A 22,970-nucleotide genomic window follows, 5' to 3' on the forward strand; every position below is an offset into this window, starting at 1 on the left:
AGCTACCTTTTGATAGGTACAAATTGCATTCAATTCCTCGATAGTATTGTTTTTTTTAGACATGTATACTATGAGAAAGAAGAAAGATTTAACAAAGTGTAATTTTATTATAATATTTATATAACCAGGAAACGTGAATGGATTTGCTAAATATGTAGAACAGCCATTCGGCAAATGATTCAGTGCCAAAAATAGAAATTTGAATGTATATTATGACTAGAATATCACCACTTGCATATCCATATAATTATTCAAACTCCATTTCATTGTCACAACTAATTTAAGTGTTGGCAATAACTTCAAAATGCATTATACACACATGAAAGTAGGTGGAAAATTATCACAAAAAATAAATAGACTTGTCCCCATCCTGGAATTTTTAATCAAACTTGGCGTTTATAAAAAATATACGTTTAAAAATAGACAAATCGCTAAGAGCCAAATAGACAGGTTAAGTGTAAGAGTTTGTTAAATTATACAACCAAATGTTTTATCCAAGACTATGAATATGATATCTTTAATATTTTAAGCATCTCCTTAATTTTTACCTTCCAAAAATAGGTGCTTTGAATATTTTATTATTTTATTTTGCTACACGTAAAACAAAAGAAGTTTCCTCTAAGAAAACAGTCATGATTTTTGTAAGCATTTTATTGGTGTATCAATATCATTTATACTAAATAATAGAAAAGATAATGATTGGCATATGGCATATAAAATAACAATGGAATTTTATAACACATTGCTGTTTAATTTTATAGCAGTATTCTGTCGTGTGTTCTCTTTGAAATGTGAATGAGACGAATAAGTTAGGAAAAATTAATTAGTCCATTACATATACTTTTTCCTTTTCTCCCTTCAATAAGTAATTGGTTTTGTTTGTGATGCACCATATACTATTTTTAAACTTAGGAAATTTACCGTCCAAATTTTATATGATTTTTTTTTTAAAAAAATATTACGTTCATATTTCGAAAAAGTTGCACTCAGTAAGAAGCACGAGCCTTAAGGTACCAATACCAACAAACATATTTAAAACGTAAAGGGAAATGTGCGAACCAGCAAATTAGTGGCAAAATATGCAATTTACTCTTAACTTTGGTTGAGTTTATTTTTTCTTTTTTTGGGGGGGTTTATTCTTGGATATTCGAAACCCCCTAATCCGAATAACTAGAAGGTGCGTTAGCTTAAGCTTACAATGAGAGTAAAGCACTCTTATCAAAAAGTTATTTATTTTTAAATTTGAATTCAAAATCTCTAATTAAAAGTACCAAAAGCATAGAAAAGAAACGGAAAAAAAAATAGGTTGATGTACTGATAATCGAAAATTAGTCATAGTTTCAAAAGTAATTAAAATTTAGCTACTTTTTCATGTAAAAATAAAATCTGAACAAAAATACCCTTAAAAATGTGAAAAAGTTTAAGTATAATATGTTGGATTTCGAATTTTTTCATATGACTTCCAGAATAATATATTAGAATTTCATAATGTGATGGAGTTCGAACATAATATGTTGGAAGTTTATACGCAAAAACTTCATAATCCAGCATATTATATTAAAATTTTTCGTATTTCAACTAGGATATTTTCGTTTAGATTTTATCTCTATATAAAATAGTGACTATTTTTCAAGAAGTTCCGACTATTTTTCACTTGATTTCGACAAAGAAACAGAGGGAACACAAAGGGTGAAGGCGGGGGTGGTGGGGGTGCTAGTTGGCAAAAACGCGTTGATATAAAGAGAGACATTATTGTTAAGGAAAAAAGGGCAAAAGGAACGCGGTTGTGAATCAAAAAGTCAGCCTTCACATGTGTCTTTAGTCAATGTGATTTATACTTGCACATATTTTTATCTCATCGCCCACCCTCTACTGTTCCCATATTTTTATTATCATATCCTAGTTTATATATCATCATTCAAAAATACATAACTACACGTTTCTTTTTCTGTGAAAATATTACAGTCATGACAGGAGGAAGAGAAATCCTACACAAGATGAAGGTCAGCTGTCTTAATACTTTGTTCCTTGTTTTGTTTGCTTAACCTATGTTTTAGATGTTTAACTGTATTGTTTCATTTGTATGTATTTATTTGACTGGAAAAGACCCCCTTTTTTGTTAGTTTAAAGTTTTAGGTTCATGGGAAATTGAGCTCTTGTTGAATTTTATAAGAATCAAAATCAGTGTGGAAGAATTGATTATTTTGACATAGTGATAGATTATACTCGTGGCGAATCAGAATTTTCAAAAAAAAAATAAATAAATAAACACACAAAGAAGTTAAAAGGGATTCAACACCTAATATATATATACGTGAAAAAGAATTAACCTTATATACACTGTGTAATTTTCGGCGACCCCCTTCCGCCCACCTAACTCCACCCCTGATTATAGAACAAATCAGTACAGAAAGCTCTAGTGTCTACAATCACAAGAATAGAAATAACCTACTATTTGTGTGGTTAAACATTAACTTTAGGGAAGGAAGTTGTATAGTGAAAGGTGTCCTGAAGATATTCAGGGAAATGGATGATGAGCTGTGTAAAAGTTTGGCTAAAGCAAAGGTTGAATCTTCATTAGATCAGAGACAGTGAGGACTTGGACTTCATGTTGCAATTAATACTTATATGATTGAAGTAGTTTAGGAATCCGGTGATTGGAGAACTAGAGAATTCACGGGTTACGATAACTTCATGGTTTAGAGAAGAATTTAAGTTATATACACCGTCAGTGTAAGGAATTTTTACACCATCAAATCGATTTTACCTGTTTATAGCAAGTAACTTGTCTTATTTTCAAGATTACAAATTCCACATTTTAAGGAGGCACACATGTAGATATGTAAAAAATTCTTTAGAGAACACGTGCAGTAGAAAATATGGGTAAGCATGACTGGATTAGCTGTGCTCAAGCAGCCCAACATGCTACCTCATATGCATTCACTTAAGTGTAGCTGAAATTTGACAAGGAGTGAAGGAGTTGCGTACTAAGTTATCGGACAGTGATGTGATCAAGTGGTGTAGGCTGTACTACAACCAGCAATGGAGTTTTGAATGTTAGCTTTAAGTGGAAAGCGCAGAGTATGTAAAACCATTTGCCCATTCTATGATTCACAGTGAGGTGAATTGTGAACACCTCTGTTGATTGATTGTGTTCTTCGAACCTTCTTTGTCATTGTAATTTTTTAAACTGAAATATACTGAAAGTGAGGGGACATGATTAATATCTGATTGAAAGCTTAGCATAGAATTGGAAAGAAGAGGGACTTCAATTTTTCTACAGAGAGGCTATAGAGCTCTTTCCCTATGTTGTTTGTTTATGTGTGAGCAGGTATTCTAAGTGTACCCTCATCTGAGCTTAGTGCTAATGGGCCAAGGTAGTTCCAGACTTCCAGCTCAAATTTAGAGAAGTTTTAGTGCATTTTTCTCCTATTTTGGTCTCATGAGTTCCATTCCTTTCCTTTGCTGCTTGGACAAAGTAAAGCGTCTTAACTTTTTTTTTATTGAAATGGTAAAGCCCCATGGTAAAGCGCCTTAACTTTGTCTTTGGCTGTTCAAAGTGCGAGTTCAGCTGCTATTTGCAGATTGTGTTCTGCAATCTTCCTAATAACCAAATATATGATAAAGCTGTCATTGAACTTGTATGCTGTCATAGAATAGTGTAGTTTGTTGTTTTCGTTACGAAGATGTCTGCAGATAGGGTGTATCTAGGGCATTAAGATGTTCTAATGCTACCCAAATTATAGATTTTTCATGATGGCCTTTGTGTGTACTTGCATTCAAATCGTTTTCTGCTAGCTGCATTCTAGTTTGTGACCTACTATCTCGATCTTTCAATTTGGCAAATCCTTATGTTGAAATTCTGTGGGGTCCTGTTGCTATCATTATGAAGCTAGGAATTGAATTTATATCCTTGCCACGAGTATTTGATAGAGAAATCATCTTCTAATTGTGCATTACACAGCAATCACTTTCTTGATCAGGACAACGATCATTAATGCTTGCACCGATTAAAGAAAAACGATTATTAATGCTTTCTGTTTTATGTTTTTGTTTTTTACTACTATTTCTGAATTTCCTATTATTCTTTTCTTTAATGAGATTAATAAGATGAATGACAACTGTCCTTATAAAAAAAAAAGATGAATGACAACTGAATAACCAATTCCTACACCTTAGGAGAAGATTGACTTCCAGACTACTGCCTATAACTGGAAACGCGATATCAAGCATGGATTTGATTGTAACTGGAATGTTCTCTAATTTCAATATCTTTCTTTAACTGCCTTAATAGATAGCTATCGAGTCGATATCATTGGACATAATTTTGTAGCTTGTACAAATATCAAGATTTCTAACAACTACTCTAGGCAGGTGAAGCAGTGAAGTTTTAGTTGAATTAGATTTTATTCTACTTCTTTCAAATCATAGTTACTGTTACGCGGCGCCTTCCTGAAGTTCCTTGGAAGGGCGACGTAAGGCTAGGCAACCGATGTCAGTACGGTTGCTGTCCGCCAACTGAGGTCCCCTCCGTACGCTAGACTAGATTGTCAGTGCCGTACGGGAAAACCAATGTCATGAGCAATTGAAAGAGAGCAGAAAAGAGAATTGAGAATGAAAGAAAGCTTGATTGCATTGAATGAAAGCTATTACAGAAAACAAGACGGTGTCGGGGGGGAGAGACACCAGTACAGAGAATTGTTTGCTTGCTTGAAAGTTTTGATTGCTTGGTCCCCCTTAATAATGCTTAAAAAAATAAACCAAAGTTACATGACTAGACCTATGAAAGCTGGAAAATCACACTTAAAGAAAATGCAGCAAAACTACTCTATATTTACAATGAAAAGGACTTAGTCTTCTACAAAGCAGCAGCAAGTCCGTTGGCAGCAACTTTGTCTTTAGCATCAGGGTCTGCGCGCGCGGCATTGTCTGCGCGCGCGGCGCTGTTGGCTTTTGCCTGTGGCTGGGCGCTGGCGATGGCTATCGGTGGGGCGACAGAGGCACATGCGCGCTTGTCACTTGGAGCTGCCGAGACCACGGGGCCGACCGTGGCGACGGGCGTTGGGAGGCTGGCCAGGACGCCACGGGGCGCGTCCAAGGGATCATGGGGCATGGCTGGAAAGCCGCCCATGACATTCTCCCCCACCTGAGTTGGCGACGTCCTCGGCGCCTTCCTTGCAAGGTAATCATCAATCAGGCTCTTGTAGGCTTTGAGGTTTGTTCCCCTCTCCCAAGTATTCTCCTCTGCATCACATCCCTGCCATTTCACCAAGAACTCCTGGTGATCTTTTCTTGAGGCGTGAATCACTCGATCATCAAGAATAGCTTCAGCACGCCTTTTTCCGGTTGAATTGGGGCCTCGAATACTTGGTATTGTGAGTTGGCTTCGTGAAGGATCCTCCACATCTTCCCGAAAAGGTTTCAGGAGACTGACATGGAAAACAGGATGGATTTTCCACCAAGCTGGGGTATCCACCCGGTATGCAACTTTCCCAATGCGCCTTTCAATGGACAAGGGTCCAATATATTTTTGCAATAGGCGAGGGTCATGGACCCCTGCAAACAAGTACCGCTTTGGGATTTTGACCATCACTTTGTCTCCCACCTGGTATTCCACAAAGCGGCGATTCTGATCAGCATGCCTCTTCATCCGCTTTTGGGCTTTGACAAGATAGCTCCGCACTATCTCCAAATTTTGCTTCCATTCTTTTGAGAAGCTGGCAGCCCGAGGAGATTTTGACATGTTTGGTGCGTTCACTGTGTGTGGGAGTAGCGGTTGCTGTCCGGTAACAATTTCAAAAGCGCTTTTGTTGGTACTTGAGCTCTTTTGTGAATTGAAACACAGTTGAGCAGCATCCAGAAGCTTCACCCAATTCTTCTGCGATCCGGTCACAAAGTGCCGGAGATATTCCTCTAGCATGCCATTGAATCGCTCCGTCTGGCCATCAGATTGCGGATGAAAACTTGAGCTATGACTCAATTTTGACCCGAGGCACTTAAAGAGTTGGGTCCAAAAATTGCTAGTGAAGCGTGAGTCGCGATCACTAACAATGTCTTTAGGTAAGCCCCAATACTTGACGACATGAGAGAAGAATAGTCGAGCTGTATCTTCTGCTGATATATATTGTGGGGCTGCTATAAAGGTAGCATACTTGGAAAACCGATCCACCACAACCAAGATAGTTGTGAGATCTCCGACCTTGGGCAATCCGGTGATGAAGTCCAGGGAAACGCTTTCCCAAGGTCTTTTTGGTACAGCTAGTGGTTCCAAGAGCCCTGCCTGCGTCAAGCGGTCTGACTTATCTTTCTGGCATACTAGACAAGTCTTCACATACTGAGCGACGTCATCGACCATTTGAGGCCAATAATATGCACGGCGAAGCAATGCCATGGTGCGTTCCTCGCCGGGATGACCGGCCCACAAAGTATCGTGGCATTCTGCAAGAAGAGTCCGTCGCAGATCTCCTCCTTTAGGAACATAAAGTCGGTTCCCTTTCACCTTCAGGAACCCATCTTCGGTGTAGAACTGGCGAGTCTTGCCCTGTCCTACCAAATCAACCAAATACTGTGCAGCAGGATCCTTGATGAGTAGATCCTGTATCTGGTCTTTTATGGTGGTGGTTACTTCGCTTCCCTTTAGGGCAGCGAGAACACACATCGATGCTAGATCAGCTCTCCGACTGAGTGCATCAGCAACATGATTGGTCTTTCCACTTCGGTACTCCAGGTTGAAGTGAAATTCCGCTAGGAGTTCCTGCCACCTAGCCTGTCGTCCATTCAGCTTTGGCTGGGTCATGAAATGGCTAACGGCTGTATTGTCTGTCTTGACCACGAATGGGGCTCCCAGTAGATAATGCCTCCAAAGGCGTAAGCAATGAACGACAGCCAATAATTCTTTCTCATGGGCGGCATAGCGTCGCTCTGCATCCTTCAGTTTCCGGCTCTCGTACGCTACGGGATGCCCTTCTTGTAGCAATACTCCACCAAGTGCATAGTCGGAGGCATCCGTTTGCACTTCGAATGGCTTGGCCAAGTCAGGGAGGGCCAAGACTGGGCTACTGGACATAGCCATCTTCAATGCGTCGAAGGCCTTTGCCCGCTTGGGGCCCCAATCCCACGGGGTGGCCTTCTTGAGAAGTTCTGTCAGCGGCACTGCAATGAGGGAGTAACTTTTCACAAACCGCCGATAGAAGTTGCATAGGCCAAGGAACGACCTCAAGGCATGTATATCCTTAGGAGGCGGCCATTCTGTAATGGCCTGAATCTTCTGCTGGTCCATCTTGATCCTCCCTTCCTCGATGACATGTCCGAGGAAGTCAATTTGTTTCTGAGCAAAGGAGCACTTGGATAGCTTCGCATATAGTTCGTGCTCCCGCAATCGGGCTAGGACCTTCCGCAAATGCTCCAGGTGTTCTTCTAGTGTCTGGCTATATACCACAATGTCATCCAAATAAACCACGACGAATTCATCAATGTATTCTCGGAAGACTTGGTTCATCAAGGTGCAAAATGTGGCTGGCGCGTTAGTCAAGCCAAAGGGCATAACCAGGAAGTCGTACGACCCATATCTTGTCACACAGGTCGTCTTGTGCTCATCACCATCGGCAATCCGAACTTGCCAATAACCTGTCCTCAGGTCTATTTTGGTGAATACCGTCGCACCACCCAGTCTATCAAACAAGTCTGCCATTAGCGGAATAGGGTACTTGTTTTTCACGGTGATTTTGTTTAGAGCCCGGTAATCCACGCAGAGTCGCAAACTACCATCATGTTTCTTTTGGAATAGCACAGGGGACCCGTATGGGGACTTAGAGGGCACAATGATCCCTGTGTCTAGCATTTCCGTCAATTGTCTCCGAAGCTCGGCGAGTTCGGGTTGTGACATTCTGTATGGCGCCCGGGCAGGTGGCTTCGCACCCGGCACCAACTCAATCTCATGGTCCACAGTTCGCCTAGGCGGAAGACGCTTTGGCATGTCTTGTGGCATGATGTCTTCAAATTCCAGAAGTAACTCCTTCACGGGTGCAGGAATGGGACCCGAGGAGCGTTCTATATCTTCCATGCAGAGGGTAGCCAGGAACGTGGGTTCATGTCTTTTTACCCCCTTCTTCAACTGCAAGGCCGAGATGTTCTCGGCTGCCATCTTCATGGGAATGCACGGAATAATGCAGGGCTTGGCCCCATTTGCCCCCATCATCAGCAGCATGTCTGCATACGGTGCGGGCATGGTATTGGTCTGTCTCAGGAATTCCAACCCCACGATTAACTCAAAGTCATCTATGATCACTACGCGCAGGTTGAACTTTCCTTCATAAGGGCCAAGCTTCACTGGTACTTCTTTGGCTATTCCACCCACTGGTTGAGGTGGTGAGTTGATAGCCTTCACACGACCTTTGCCCTTTCCTACGACTAGTCCAAGACGCTCCACCTGAGTCGAGGCTAAGTAGTTGTGGGTGGCACCTGTGTCTATCATTGCCCGAATGGGCTTGCCATTTACCTTCATGTCAACGAACATTAGGGTCCTCTCTTGATGAGGAGGAGTCCTCAAATTCGCCTTCTTATTTCCTTTCCTGGCAATTGGACAGGGGTCCTTCTTCTTGCGGATACCGGCACTGGTACCCGCTAAGGGCTCAGAAATGGAGCCAACAATTGCATTGAATGCACCTACTGGCTCGGTCTGGTCCGCATCATCGGCGTCGTCATCCGTCCCATCCTCAAAAGCTTGATGGGCATTCATCTGTGCATGTGGACATTCATTATTCCAATGTGGTCCGCCGCAATGGCGACATCCTGAGGGGGGCTTCCTCCCCCGATCATTGTTGTTAGATGCAGCACTAGTACTGCCGGAAGAGGGAGTCTTGGATTTGGGTGCACTCCGGTCTCCTCCACTTCTGCTAGGGCCACTAGTGTTTGGTTGGCCCCCTTTGTATCCTCCTCGGACAGGCTGTTGAGGCCTATCCTTCCGGGCTTCCACTTGGTAATCCCCAAGGCACTCTGCTGCTTGGATTGCCTTAGGCAACGTGTCTACCCTTTGTCTCTGCAACTCCATCCGGGCATAAGGTTTCAACCCTTCCAGGAAGGTGAAGAGTTTGTCTTTGTCCCCCATGTCACGGATGTTCAGCATGAGCGCGGAGAATTCCCGCACGTAATCTCGCACTGATTTGGTCTGGCGGAGCTCCCGCAACTTTCTCCTGGCATTGTACTCAACATTTTCGGGGAAGAACTGTAGGCGTATGGCTGCCTTCAGTTCCGCCCATGTGTCGAGGGCATCTTCACCTGCCTTGATGGCTTCGTACTTCACCCGCCACCAGAGTTTGGCATCACCCTGAAGATACATGGCAGCAGTTGCTACCTTCTTAGCTTCTTCCAGGCTTCCCACGGCATCGAAGTATTGCTCGATGTCGAAAATGAAATTTTCCACTTCTTTGGCATTCCGAGCTCCACTGTATGGCTTTGGCTCAGGAATTTTCAGCTTTTGTGCCATAGGGGCGAGGTTCACACCACCCCCAAATTGGTTTCCGCCTCCTCGAAGTAGGCCTTGTAAAGCAGCATTGACAACATTGAGCTGGCCTGTCAAGTTGTCAATGGTTTGTTGCATGGCAGTCACCCTGTCTGCCTCTTGTTCCCTGTTGGCTAAATCCTCGGCACGCTCCTGCTGGAGGACCTCAAATTTACCAAAAATTTCAGCTGCCTCTGTGGCTGCTGTTTGCCGGTCTCCTTCAGAGTCGCGGCTGATGTTTTCTATGTCAACTTCGGCCTGGATGAGTCTGCGGTCCAGGTCGTCCAACCTTTGCACTAGGCTGGTTTTTAGATCGGGCACCATTTCCACGATGGGCCGTAATGCGTCAACCGTTCCCTCAAGGGTCGCGATGCGATCCCCATAATTCACCATGGTCAGAAATGGTGGTAATTGCAATGTGATCCCTCGTCCGATGTCGAGCCTAGGCTCTGATACCAACTGTTACGCGGCGCCTTCCTGAAGTTCCTTGGAAGGGCGACGTAAGGCTAGGCAACCGATGTCAGTACGGTTGCTGTCCGCCAACTGAGGTCCCCTCCGTACGCTAGACTAGATTGTCAGTGCCGTACGGGAAAACCAATGTCATGAGCAATTGAAAGAGAGCAGAAAAGAGAATTGAGAATGAAAGAAAGCTTGATTGCATTGAATGAAAGCTATTACAGAAAACAAGACGGTGTCGGGGGGGAGAGACACCAGTACAGAGAATTGTTTGCTTGCTTGAAAGTTTTGATTGCTTGGTCCCCCTTAATAATGCTTAAAAAAAATAAACCAAAGTTACATGACTAGACCTATGAAAGCTGGAAAATCACACTTAAAGAAAATGCAGCAAAACTACTCTATATTTACAATGAAAAGGACTTAGTCTTCTACAAAGCAGCAGCAAGTCCGTTGGCAGCAACTTTGTCTTTAGCATCAGGGTCTGCGCGCGCGGCATTGTCTGCGCGCGCGGCGCTGTTGGCTTTTGCCTGTGGCTGGGCGCTGGCGATGGCTATCGGTGGGGCGACAGAGGCACATGCGCGCTTGTCACTTGGAGCTGCCGAGACCACGGGGCCGACCGTGGCGACGGGCGTTGGGAGGCTGGCCAGGACGCCACGGGGCGCGTCCAAGGGATCATGGGGCATGGCTGGAAAGCCGCCCATGACATTACACATGCATGGCTTAATCTTTGAGACAAGCATATGACTACTGGCAGGATCAACCAGGTAGCATTCCTCATTGACGTCGGCACCGCATGAGCATGGCCGACCCAAAGGCCACGGCCAAGTCCAAGACGAGCACGACCGTCATTCGTAATCAATAACAAGTAATATTTTACCTTATACGTAGTATAATTTTTCGGCGATGGGCCAACATAGCTTCGCCCCTGAACAGTTGTTGCTATTTTTCTGAGAATTATTTAAAAATTGGGAAAATACAGTTCCTTCAAAAGTAAAGGATAGAAATGAAGTAAGCTAGAAGGGTTTCCTGTGGAATTTCCTCTCAAATTCCTTATCAATGCTTTCTACTGTATGCCATCTTGCTTTTTTGATGAGGTACTGCTTTCTGCAATTTCTTAGATGACTTTGTTTTGGTTGTTTGGCCTTCATAGTTTGTCTTTATTCCTTCGAATCCGATAAACTTTCAGACCTCTCATGCAGAAACTTAATTGGCCTAATGGTCAAGGAACCATTGTTCTCATGCTAACGTATTTAATACATGTCTTGCTCAGGAAAGAGCATGTTTTATCCCTTCCATGCCAGACTCACCAGATACAAGAGGCAAGGGCGGAGCATCAAAGCGGATCGCTTATGGCTCCCACTTGGTAAAGGGAAAGTCTAATCATGCCATGGAAGATTGTTTAGTTTGTGAGTTTAAGCAAGTCAATAACAATGAGTTGGGACTATTTGCTATCTTTGATGGACATATGGGCCATGATGTGGCAAACTACTTGCAGACACACTTGTTTGGCAACATCTTGAAAGAGGTAATGCATAATTTACAAGAAGAGCTTGCATTGGAATGACTATTCTAAATCTCTTTAGTTGCTTTCCTGCAAAGTCCTCTTTGGTCCTTGCTATTTCTGCTCTCATATTCTTCCGTGTTACTCCCGTTGTTCTTAATCAATCATTTTCTCATGCATCATCTGTCTTTGGGAGCAGCATGACTTTTGGACTGATGCCGAGAGTGCAACTCGTAGAGCTTACCAAACAACAGACAAAGATATTCTGGAAAAAGCATTCCAATTGGGAAAAGGAGGTTCAACTGCAGTTACTGCAATGCTGATTAATGGTCAAACGCTTGTAGTTGCAAATGTGGGAGATTCTCGAGCAGTCATATCCAAGAAGAGTGTTGCCAAGCAGCTATCAGTTGATCATGAGCCGAACAGGGAAAAGGATATAATTGAAAGCAAAGGCGGTTTTGTTTCTAACCTTCCAGGTAGTTTACGTGCTTATGCTTCAAGTTTAGTTTTAGTGGCATAGATGATTTCACTCTCTCCAGTGATTCATTACATATGGCCATTTCAGTCTCTTTCTCTATTCTTCATGCTCAGACTTCAAAGTTCTTGAGACCTTCAAAGTTAGTCATCCATCTCAATTGTTGGTCCGGACGATTTAGTATTTTCTCATTTCTTCAACAATCAAAAACAAAATATTTTCTCCTTTCTGCTTTTAGAGAGATGAATTGATAACTGTAGCAACTCTATGTGCTCCCACCTTTCGGTTCGTATTCTTTTTGCTTCAAGAATATGGGGGGCACCAAAGAAGAGGGTTTCCAAGAAAATTGATCTTGTATTCAACGGGTGCAATTCTTGTGCACAAAATCTACTAAATTTTCTTTTCGTTCATTAGTATGCAATTGTATTCTATGATCTTGTATTCGCCGAGTGCAATTTTTGTGCACAAAATTTACCAAGTCAAATTTTCTTTTCATTGATTAGTATGCAGTTAGTTCTAGCTATATACTTGGTGAGTCAACCAGTATATTGCTTCACATAAGCTGATGGTTTGGAATTTTTGTAGGGGATGTACCTCGTGTTGATGGACAGCTTGCTGTTGCCAGGGCATTTGGAGACAAGAGTTTGAAGAGACATCTTAGTTCAGATCCAGATGTAGTAATCGAGTTGATAGATAACGACGTAGATTTGCTCATTTTGGCAAGTGATGGTCTATGGAAGGTGATCTGTTCTCTGAACTTAGAGCTAAAGTCGTGTTATACACCCCTCATTTACTTTCACCACATAGGATACTTCCATTGATTGAGTCCTTTGTTCAGGTGCACTTAAAGATATTACAGCCTTTAGTGCATCAGATGATCTTAAACTTTTGCATGTTGAGTTCTGAACAAAGATTCTGGCCTTTGTTGCTGATATTCGCTTGTTTTTATTCGTCTTCTCGAGCGGAGGGTCTTTCGAAAACGGCCTCTCTACCTCCCCAAGGTAGGGGTAAGGTCTGCGTACGCACTACCCTCCCCAGACCCCACTTGTGGGATTCCACTGGGTTTGTTGTTATTGTTGTTCTGAACAAAGATGCTAATATCTTGAGGAGGATGTTGTGTTCACTCTTGTTAGTAGTTATTGATATTTGCTTCACCTATTTGTAGGTAATGTCCAACCAAGAGGCAGTGGACTGCGTTAAGAACATGAAAGATGCGAAAGCAGCGGCTAAACATTTGGCAGAAGTAGCTATTTCAAGGAAAAGCAAGGATGATATTTCCTGCATAGTTGTAAAGTTTCAATGAAAGCGAGTCCTTTTGCAAGTAATTAAAACTGGGCTGTACAAATTTTTTGAAGTGATAATATACTTTCCTGCTGAATTGTGCTTTATTAAGTTGAAAATATTTCCAGTGAAACAAGATCAGTAGCATCCAAACATTTCCACTTGTATAAGAAATTGTTGACAATGTATTCATTGTTAAGTATTGTATATTCATTGTTAAGTATTGTATATTCATTTTCTCAGATAAAGATGTTAGATCTCCTCTAAGCAGAGTCTGTATTTGTTTCTCAAAACTGTGTATGTTACATTGTTACCTAAATAATGAACGGTGCAAATAAGTACTTAGAAATACAGATGCTGAAGAGTTCCTCCCTCAACCACTTGGTTGTATCTGTTTGAACCTGTATCGACTATTCGTTCGTGAAGCGAATACAACCAAGACAAAATACAGAAAAATAGAATGTTCTCATTGAGAGTCGAACTCAAGACTTTCACTTACTAAGCAGGCGTTCTAAATCAATTAAGCTAAACGAGCTTGTTGTTTTCTTGTTTCAGTTCAAAATAATTGATCTCTTATTTCTTATTTTAGTACAACGGATGGATTGGCTATACAATTCAAATATAGCTACTGCGGGTGGATTTGTTATGTCTGTAATTTTTCCTACTTCATACTATTTGTTTGTTGACTTGAGGGCATCATAGTGTTAACAAAATTGGGTCTTTTCCACTACATGGGCCATTCTGTTAATCCAAGCTCATGATTAAAGGTCAAACCCACTTGTTTTTTTTTTTTTTTTCCGGATCATTCGACTGATATTAGTTCCAATTTAAGTGTTTCTTTTTCCTCATATGTACAAGTTCAACCGATAAAGTTTCCTCTAATCTCTCTTAATTTTAAAAATCCTTTTTGGACCTACTACTAAATACTAAATCGATATAGTTTGCTTCAAAAGTGACATGATTCAGAGAACTAATCTTAGTGGTACTAACCATTATTGTACAATACAAACAAATAAGATCGAAGATAAATACGAATTCAGAATTTAAATTCAACAAGTTTAACATGTATATTTCTTCTCTATATTTCTATTCCACATACATCTAATAAGGTTTCTCTAATCTCTCTTAATTTTAAAAATTCTTTTTGGACCTAGCTACTACTCAATATTAAATAAATCAAAATTAAATGAATGAAAAGTGAACTGATTCAGAAAAGTAATTTTAGTGCTACTAACCATTATTATGCAAACGAATAAGATCGAAGATAATACGAATTCAGAATTTAAAGTAAACAAATTTAACATGTATATGGTTTCTTTATATTATCTTAAATTTTTTGACATACATCAGGAAACAATAAATTTAATTGCATCCAAAGTTGTTTAAAGCGGTTGCAAAATTTAGAATCAAGAAGTTTAAAGTGAATGTAATCTGATTATACGCAAAGGCAACCAGGTGTACTAAACTCCCGTTATATTAGGGTTTGGAAAAGAATCATACCATAAGGGTCTATTGTATACAGCCTTATCCTGCATTTTTACAAGAGATTGTTTCCACGGATAAAACTTGTGATTTCCTGATCACGCGAAAGTAATTTTATCAATTACGCCAAGGCGTCCTTTCATTATAAGTATATATATAATTCGAATAAAAATAATAGACTTTGTTGAATAGAATTCGCCCTAGAGATTGTGTTTTTCTAAATTTGTCCATGTTCGTCCAATATAAGGCATTGTCATGCATGAGAACACTTGTTAATGTTAATACGTGGCAACTAACCACGAGGCCTTTATGGATCCCACGTGAGACTCATATGAGAACTAACAGGTGGCTATTTGTGATGGGCAAAGTTCAGAATCCAATTCCAAGCCATTGCACAAAACAAGAAACCAACTCTGCTATGAAAGCCTTTTTAACCTTTACTTGACTTCCAAAACTTTGATTACATCACGCAAACTTAGAAGCCGACAAAATAGCACTAACTTTCTTTTCCAAATCCTACAAAATTAACTAACCATCTTTTTTGTTTTCTTTTTTTTGATTTGCTGTTCAATATTCGCATGAGAGTCCGATCAAATTCGAATTTGTTATACAATTTTTTTTTAGAGTAAATATTTTTTAATCGAGGCGACTTTACATCTAAAACTCAAATTCAAGACCTCAAATCAATAATAAAAAAATATTTACTAATATATAGGAGTATACTGGATATATTATTGTTTTACTTACTACTCCACACAACTTTGATTGGCATTAACCACCCTTGTTCATTATTCCAGTACACCTGTTTGCTAAAACTATTTGTTTATAATTTAACTAAGACCAAAAATACTGTAAACAATATTTATGAGGAATAGACAAGATTGAATGCATGCTACTTCTTATTGCTATATTTAGGTTATGTCCAAATGAGAAATGTCGGGTTTTAAATTGAGAAGTGCCATATTAAGAGCAGAAATAGAAAATTTTCATTAACTGACATAACAAACATCTTTCAAGAAAAAAACAAAATCTTCCTGGTATTCTGATTCAAGCATGCGTTGAGGGGAAGAGGAAAAAAAAAAGAAAAAAAAGGCAGACTTCAAAATATAAACTCTTTGCAATCTTGAGAATTTCCTCTTATAGTATCTGCCTATCTGGAGGAAAAAAAAGGTTAATTTAACAACGTTAAATTTTTTGACAAAATGATTGAAAATGAATGTTACGACTACACTTTATAACGCATGATTTGAATAAATTTTGATCCACCTTTACAATACTGGAAGTTTTCTCTATTTCAAATAATTCAATAAGTTAACTAATAAAAAAATTATTTTCACTATATAACATAAGTTTAGCTCTCTCGATTTCCTCAAATTTTCTCCGTCTCTCGATTTTCCCAAAATTCCTACTTAACTTGTCTAACGAAAGGATAATTTATTTCATAATTTACAACAGCATGTTTTGCTCATCACAATACAGCCTATTGAATTCCTATTATTGTGTCAGCCTTTGTGTTGTAATGCTTGTTTTCATGTTACTTAAAACAAGTTTTACATAGATAACTTAATTCCAGCTATGCAAAAGGATTTCTTGTGGAGCCAAAATATTGGCGAAACAGTTTCCTTCTTTTAATAGTTGGAGTTTTAAATAACAATATTTTTCCCTTAGGACACTTGTTGGTTTATAAAGGACAGTCTTGGAGAAATGGTTAAGTTGTTTTCGTATGATTTATAGGTCAGGGTTCAAGTTGTGGAATCAGCACCGATGCTTGCATTAGGATATGTTACCTACATCATCCCTCTTGAGGTGCGACCTCTCCCCGGACCCTACATAAACACAAGATATTTTATATATCGGGTTACTTTTTTATATTATTTTTTATACTTGTTGATTTAAATAATTTGGACCTTTGATATTTATTAAAATATTTCATTTTTATAGCTCAAAATTTTAAGATTTTTATTATTGTTTATTTTTTATAACTCTGTATACGGTCAAAATCGAGCACGTCCGATTTCATAGGCATGAGGAGCTGCCTCGAGAGTAAGCTCGTAATAGACTAGGCTCAAGCTCAATGGTAGAGTATGGAGCATGAAGATCGAAGTGCTCGCTGAAGATCGAGATCGAGCATTATAATAGAATGGCAAGATATTAGCAACCTACCGAAGATCTCGGCGGAAATCCCGGAACATATCGAATCAAGCGGTTACTAACACCAATCATGGGATTTGTTTCCGTTATTAGAATTGTACCTTATTTAGGATTCCTCTACTATATAAAGAGGGACCCCATTCATTTGTTGAGTGGATTGGATTATAAGAATATACACAAACGCTGCTCTCTATTTCACTTACTATCAATTACTGTTCATCATTGTTTATTTTCTGTTCTTTACTGTTCTTGTTACACAACCTCGAGACCATCTCGAATCGAGGTCGAAAGTACTACTAGAACACTGGTTTGATTTATTTTACTATTCAGATTATCTATTCAATTCCTCGTTTATCAATTGGTATTGGATTAAATCATGTATCCTTAAAACCACTAAATAAGTTTAATTGTTACTCAAAATTCTGGGTAAACAGTTTGGCGCCCACCGTGGGGCTGAGGATAATAGTGATTTTTCAGTATTGATTCTGGTGAAACACACTATTTTACACTTGTTCTTGTCAAGTATCTTTGCTTTCAAGTTAAAACATGTCAAACTCATAAAACGCATCCATACACGGTGACAATGGCCTCAGATTCCATGGTGAAAACGAAAATGTGATTGCTCCAGGAATCTAAGTGCCACAGGCTAATCACGGGGGAGCACCAGTTACTAACCCTGTCCATGTCAGTTCGCACGTTGCTCTAAATACGGACCTAGGCGCAGATCTCGATGGGAGTGTACGCAGAGAAGGCCGATCTAGTGGCCAAGGAAGACAGAGCTGAGGAGACGACAGAGTCAGTCTCCAAGTAATATTCGAGATGCTTCATGCTCAGCAAGCAGTTATTGCTCAGTTACAAAATCAAAATAGAGCTTCGAATAGGGTCGAGCCAGAAATTACTCGTCGTACCGAGCCAGTACCGGAGAGGCCAAATGGTAACGAATCGGGGACTGATCCTACGATAATTAAAATGCTCGAGGAGCTCACCAAAAGAATTGAATCAGGAGAGAAGAGAATCAAAGCCAACGATAAAAAAAAGTGGAAACATACAACTCTCGAGTTGATCAGATACCGGGGGTACTGCCAATCTTGAAAGGGATGGATTCAAAGAAGTTTATACAAAAGCCCTTTCCTCCAAGTGCGGCTCTGAAGCCTATTCCAAAGAAGTTTCGTATGCCAGACATACCCAAATATAATGGTACCACAGATCCCAACGAGCATGTTACTTCATATACATGCGCCATCAAGGGTAACGATTTAGAGGATGATGAAATCGAATCTGTATTTTTGAAAAAATTCGAAGAGACCCTTTCGAAGGGAGCAATGATTTGGTATCATAACATGCCACCAAATTCCATCAACTCATTTGCCATGTTAGCAGATTCTTTCGCAAAGGCACACGCCGGGGCCATAAAGGTCGCTACGAGGAAATCGAACCTTTTCAAGGTAAGACAAAGGGATAATGAAATGCTGAGGGAGTTCGTGTCCCGATTTCAAATGGAACGCATGGAGTTGCCACCGGTCACAGATGATTGGTCCATTCAAGCTTTCACCCAAGGGTTGAACGAGCGGAGTTCGATAGCATCACGTCAGTTGAAACAAAATTGATTGAATATCCAGCTGTAACTTGGGCAGATGTGCACAATCGATACCAATCGATGATCAGGGTCGAGGACGATCAGTTGGGAGCCCCTTCCGGTTCAGCACATCCAAACAGGTCGGCAGTTAAAAACCAGAGGGATGTCGACAAGGAGCCAAGGTCGAACAGAGAACGATATCAACCATATACCGCAGATCGAAGGAACAATAAGGATAATGATTCAGGACGCAATTCCGCCCGGAACGATCGGAGAAGTGATCGAGGATAGAATTCTCGGGGATTTATGAGCAAGAGTGGTTTTGACAGGTACGCCGATCCCACAGAAGCACCTCAGTTATCGGAATATAACTTTAGCATTGATACATCAGGCATTGTATCGAAAATCGGAAGGATCAAAGATAAGGTGGCCCAGACCCATACAAACTGATCCTTCTCAAAGAAACCTAAATTTGATATGCAAGTATCATGACACGCATGGTCACAAAAACGAGGATTGCAGGGAATTAAGGGAGGAGGTAGCCCATCTATTCAATGAGGGCCACCTTCGAGAGTTCCTCAGCGATCGAGCCAAGAATCATATTAGAGAAAGAGACGCCAACAGGAAAAATAAACAGGAGGAACCCCAACATGTCATTCATATGATCGTCGGTGGGGTCGACATTCCACATGGACCAATATTCAAACGCACCAAGGTATCAATCATTCGGGAAAAAAGAACTCGGGATTATGTGCCCGAAAGCACTTTATCATTCAATGACGAAGAAGCAGAAGGTGTTTCTTAGCCCCTCAACGACGCTCTGGTAATTTCTATCTTATTAAATAAAGCTCAAGTTAAGTGTGTTTTAGTGGATCCAGGTAGCTCGGCGAATATCATCCGATCGAGGGTCGTGGAGCAGCTCGGCCCACAAAATCAAATCGTGCCCGCATCTCGGGTCCTAAACGGCTTCAATATGGCCTCTGAAATAACTAAATGGGAGATTATTCTACTGGTGAACGTGGCTGGAACCATTCAAGATACTAAGTTCCACGTGATCGAGGGCGACATAAGGTACAATGCCCTACTCGGAAGGCCTTGGATCCACAATATGAGAGCAATCTCTTCGACTCTCCACCAAATGATAAAATTTTTGACATCAGACGGTGTAAAAACAATATACGGGGAGCAGTATGCTGCAAAGGAAATGTTTACGATCGATGAGGTAACACTGATATCGACATTATCAACATCGTAAAGGTCGAGCATCAAAGATAAATGGGAAGTCAAATAGCAATCACAGCCGCCGGCCTCGACCGAATCGGGGAAGCGGGAGATATAAGAAGAAGAGGAGGATTTTCTGACCCCTCAAATTTTTGTTGTTCCCGAAGATACTGACGCCACCAAATCAATGGTCGAAGAGCTGGAACATGTTATATTGATCGAGTACCTGCCCGAGCGAAAGGTATACCTGGGAACGGGGTTAAACCCCGAACTCAGGAAAAATCTTATTCAATTTCTTATTAATAACATAGATTGTTTTGCTTGGTCCCATTTAAACATGGCAGGGATCCCACCGGAGATAATGATGCATCGGCTTAGCCTGGACCCTAGGTTCAAGCCAGTAAAGCAAAAGAGAAGACCTCAGTCCGAGGTAAAGCACACATTCATATAGGTTGATGTAACTAAACTTCTCAAAATAGGGTCCATTCTGGAAGTGAAATATCCCTAATGGTTAGCCAATGTAGTTGTAGTCCCTAAAAGGGAAACAAACTTAGAATGTGTGTAGATTATAAGGATTAACCAAGGTGTGCCCCAAAGATTCTTTTTCACTGCCTAACATCGATCGCATGATCGATGCCATGGCCGGCCACGAGATCCTTACTTTTCTCGATACCTATTCCGAGTACAATCAAATCTAAATGAACCCGGAGGACGAAGAAAAAATTTCATTTATCACCAAGTATGGAACCTATTGTTATAATGTAATGCCCTTCGGGCTAAAAAATGCAGGAGCTACTTACGAACGCCTAGTAAATAAGATGTTCGAAGAACAAATAGGTAAATCAATGGAAGTTTATATCGATGACATGCTAGTTAAGTCCCTCCGCGCAGAGGACCATTTGGCTCATTTGCAGGAAACGTTCGAGATTTTAAGGAAATATAACATGAAGCTCAACCCCGAGAAATGTGCCTTCGGGATTGGTTCGGGAAAGTTCCTTGGCTTCATGGTATCGAATCGGGGGATCGAGATCAACCCCGATAAAATCAAATCCATCAAAGACATCACCGCCGTGGATAGTGTAAAAGCCGTATAGAGGCTAACTGGACGGATAGCTGCCTTAGGCCGATTTATTTCGAGGTCGTCAGATCGAAGCCACAAATTTTTCTCTCTACTAAAAAAGAAGAACGATTTTGCCTAGACCCCGGGATGTCAACAAGCATTAGAGAAGAGAAACTTTACTTGTACTTGGCAGTATCGAAAATCGCGGTAAGTGGTGTCCTAGTTCGAGAAGAGAAAGGTACGTAATTCCCCATTTATTATGTAAGTCGAACCTTAGGAGAAGAAGAAACTAGATACCCACACTTAGAGAAATTGGCACTTGCACTGATAAGCGCCTCTAGAAAGTTAAGACCATACTTTTAATGTTACCCCATATGCGTTTTAACCACTTACCCACTTCGTAATATTTTGCACAAGCTCGAACTATCGGGCTGATTGGCCAAATGGGCCATTGAACTCAGTGGGTATGATATCGAATATCAACCCCGGACGGCCATCAAGTCTCCAAGTTTAGCAGACTTCGTGGCCGACTTCACGCCAGCCCTCGTACCCAAAGTCGAAAAAGAACTATTGTTAAAATCGGGTACATCATCGAGGGTATGGACCCTTTTCATAGACGGTGCTTCCGATATGAAGGGGTCCGGACTAGGCATAGTTTTGAAGCCGCCCACAGGTAGCACTATTAGGCAATCTATCAAAACTTCTAAGTTGACTAACAATGAGGTCGAGTACGAGGCCATGATTGCAGGTCTCGAGCTAGATAAAAGCTTAGGAGCAGAAGTCATTAAATCCAAGTATGACTCTTTATTGGTAGTGAACCAAGTAAACAAAACCTTCGAAGTTCAAAAGGATAGAATGCAAAGGTATTTGGACAAGTTGCAGGTAACCTTGCACCGTTTCAAGGAATGGACTTTATATCATGTACCTCGAGAAAAAAACAGTGAGGCCGATGCACTTGCAAATCTAGAGTCATCGGTCGAGGAAGATGAGATCAGCTCGGGGACTGTCGTTCAACTCTCGAGATTCGTGATCGAGGAAGGTCATACCGAGATAAACTCTACAAGCTTAACCTGGATTGGTGGAATAAATATATTGAATATTTGAAGAACGGAAAGCTCCCATCGGGCCCTAAAGAGTCGAGGGCCCTACGAACCAAAGTTGCTTGATTCACATTGGCTGAAGATGTAACATTATACAGAAGGACATTCGATGGACCATTGGCAGTGTGCTTAGGACCAGGGGACACCGATTATGTTCTACGAGAAGTCCATGAAGGCACTTGTGGGAACCACTCCGGCGCCGAATCACTGATTCACAAAATCATCAGAGTAGGATACTACTGGGATAGTATGGAAAAAGACACTAAGAAGTTTGTTCGAAAATGTGATAAATGTCAAAGATTTGCACCAATGATCCATCAGCCCGGAGAACAACTTCATTAAGTCCTATCCCCATGGCCGTTCATGAAATAGGGAATGGATATCGCCGACCCTCTGCCTTCGGCCCCAGGTAAAGCTAAGTTCATTTTATTTATAACTGACTATTTCATTAAATGGGTTGAAGCAGAGGCGTTCGAGAAAGTGAGAGAAAAAGAGGTTATAGACTTCATCTGGGATCACATCATGTGTCGATTTGGGATACCCGCAGAAATAGTATGCGACAATGGTAAATAATTTATCGGCAGTAAAATGACAAAATTTCTCGAAGACCATAAAATAAAAAGGATATTATAAACACCGTATCACCCTAGTGGGAACAGACAGGCCGAATCGACGAACAAGACTATCATCCAAAACCTGAAGAAAAGGTTGAACAAAGCTAAAGGGAAATGGAGAGAAATTCTGCTTGAAGTCCTCTGGGCATATCGAACAACATCGAAGTCCAGTACAGGGGCAACTCTATTTTCCTTAGTGTATGGCTCCGAAGCCTTAATTCCAGTCGGAGAACCCAGCGCAAGGTTTCGACATACATAAGAGGAATCGAACCGCGAGGCTATGAATACTAGCCTCGAATTATTTGATGAAAAACGAGAAGCGGCAATCGTTCAAAAGGTACTACAATAGAAGAACCAACCTTCGCCACTTCAGGGTCGGGGACTTAGTCCTAAGGAAGGTCACCATCAACACTCGAGATCCTAATGAAGGGAAGCTCGTCCCGAATTGGGAAGGACTCTTTCAAGTCCTCGATATAGTCGGTAAAGGGTCTTATAAACTCGGAACGATGGACGGCGAACCACTACCAAACAACTGGAACATATCACTTCTCAAA

At 41.0% G+C, this 22,970-nt stretch overlaps 1 protein-coding gene across 1 annotated transcript; it reads left to right on the plus strand.

Annotated features, from left to right (window-relative positions):
- Positions 1-1,767: 1,767 nt before the first annotated feature.
- LOC104091696 (probable protein phosphatase 2C 58) lies at positions 1,768-13,419 on the plus strand. Its single transcript, XM_009597097.4, has 5 exons — positions 1,768-2,003; positions 11,226-11,480; positions 11,656-11,932; positions 12,517-12,671; positions 13,097-13,419. The coding sequence occupies exons 1-5, from the start codon at positions 1,968-1,970 to the stop codon at positions 13,232-13,234; spliced, it is 861 nt and encodes a 286-aa protein (XP_009595392.1). The 5' UTR covers positions 1,768-1,967; the 3' UTR covers positions 13,235-13,419.
- The last annotated feature ends 9,551 nt before the right edge of the window (positions 13,420-22,970 follow it).

The sequence above is a fragment of the Nicotiana tomentosiformis genome, chromosome 7 (assembly GCF_000390325.3).
Source record: "Nicotiana tomentosiformis chromosome 7, ASM39032v3, whole genome shotgun sequence".
Classification (NCBI taxonomy): domain Eukaryota; kingdom Viridiplantae; phylum Streptophyta; class Magnoliopsida; order Solanales; family Solanaceae; genus Nicotiana; species Nicotiana tomentosiformis.

Bases quoted from the DNA above. Each gene is read 5' to 3' on its own strand.
- LOC104091696 (XM_009597097.4), top strand. From the start codon at position 1,968: ATGACAGGAGGAAGAGAAATCCTACACAAGATGAAG. The intron at 2,004-11,225 runs GTCAGCTGTCTT...TGTCTTGCTCAG, and splicing joins AAATCCTACACAAGATGAAG to GAAAGAGCATGTTTTATCCC. The intron at 11,481-11,655 runs GTAATGCATAAT...CTTTGGGAGCAG, and splicing joins TTGGCAACATCTTGAAAGAG to CATGACTTTTGGACTGATGC.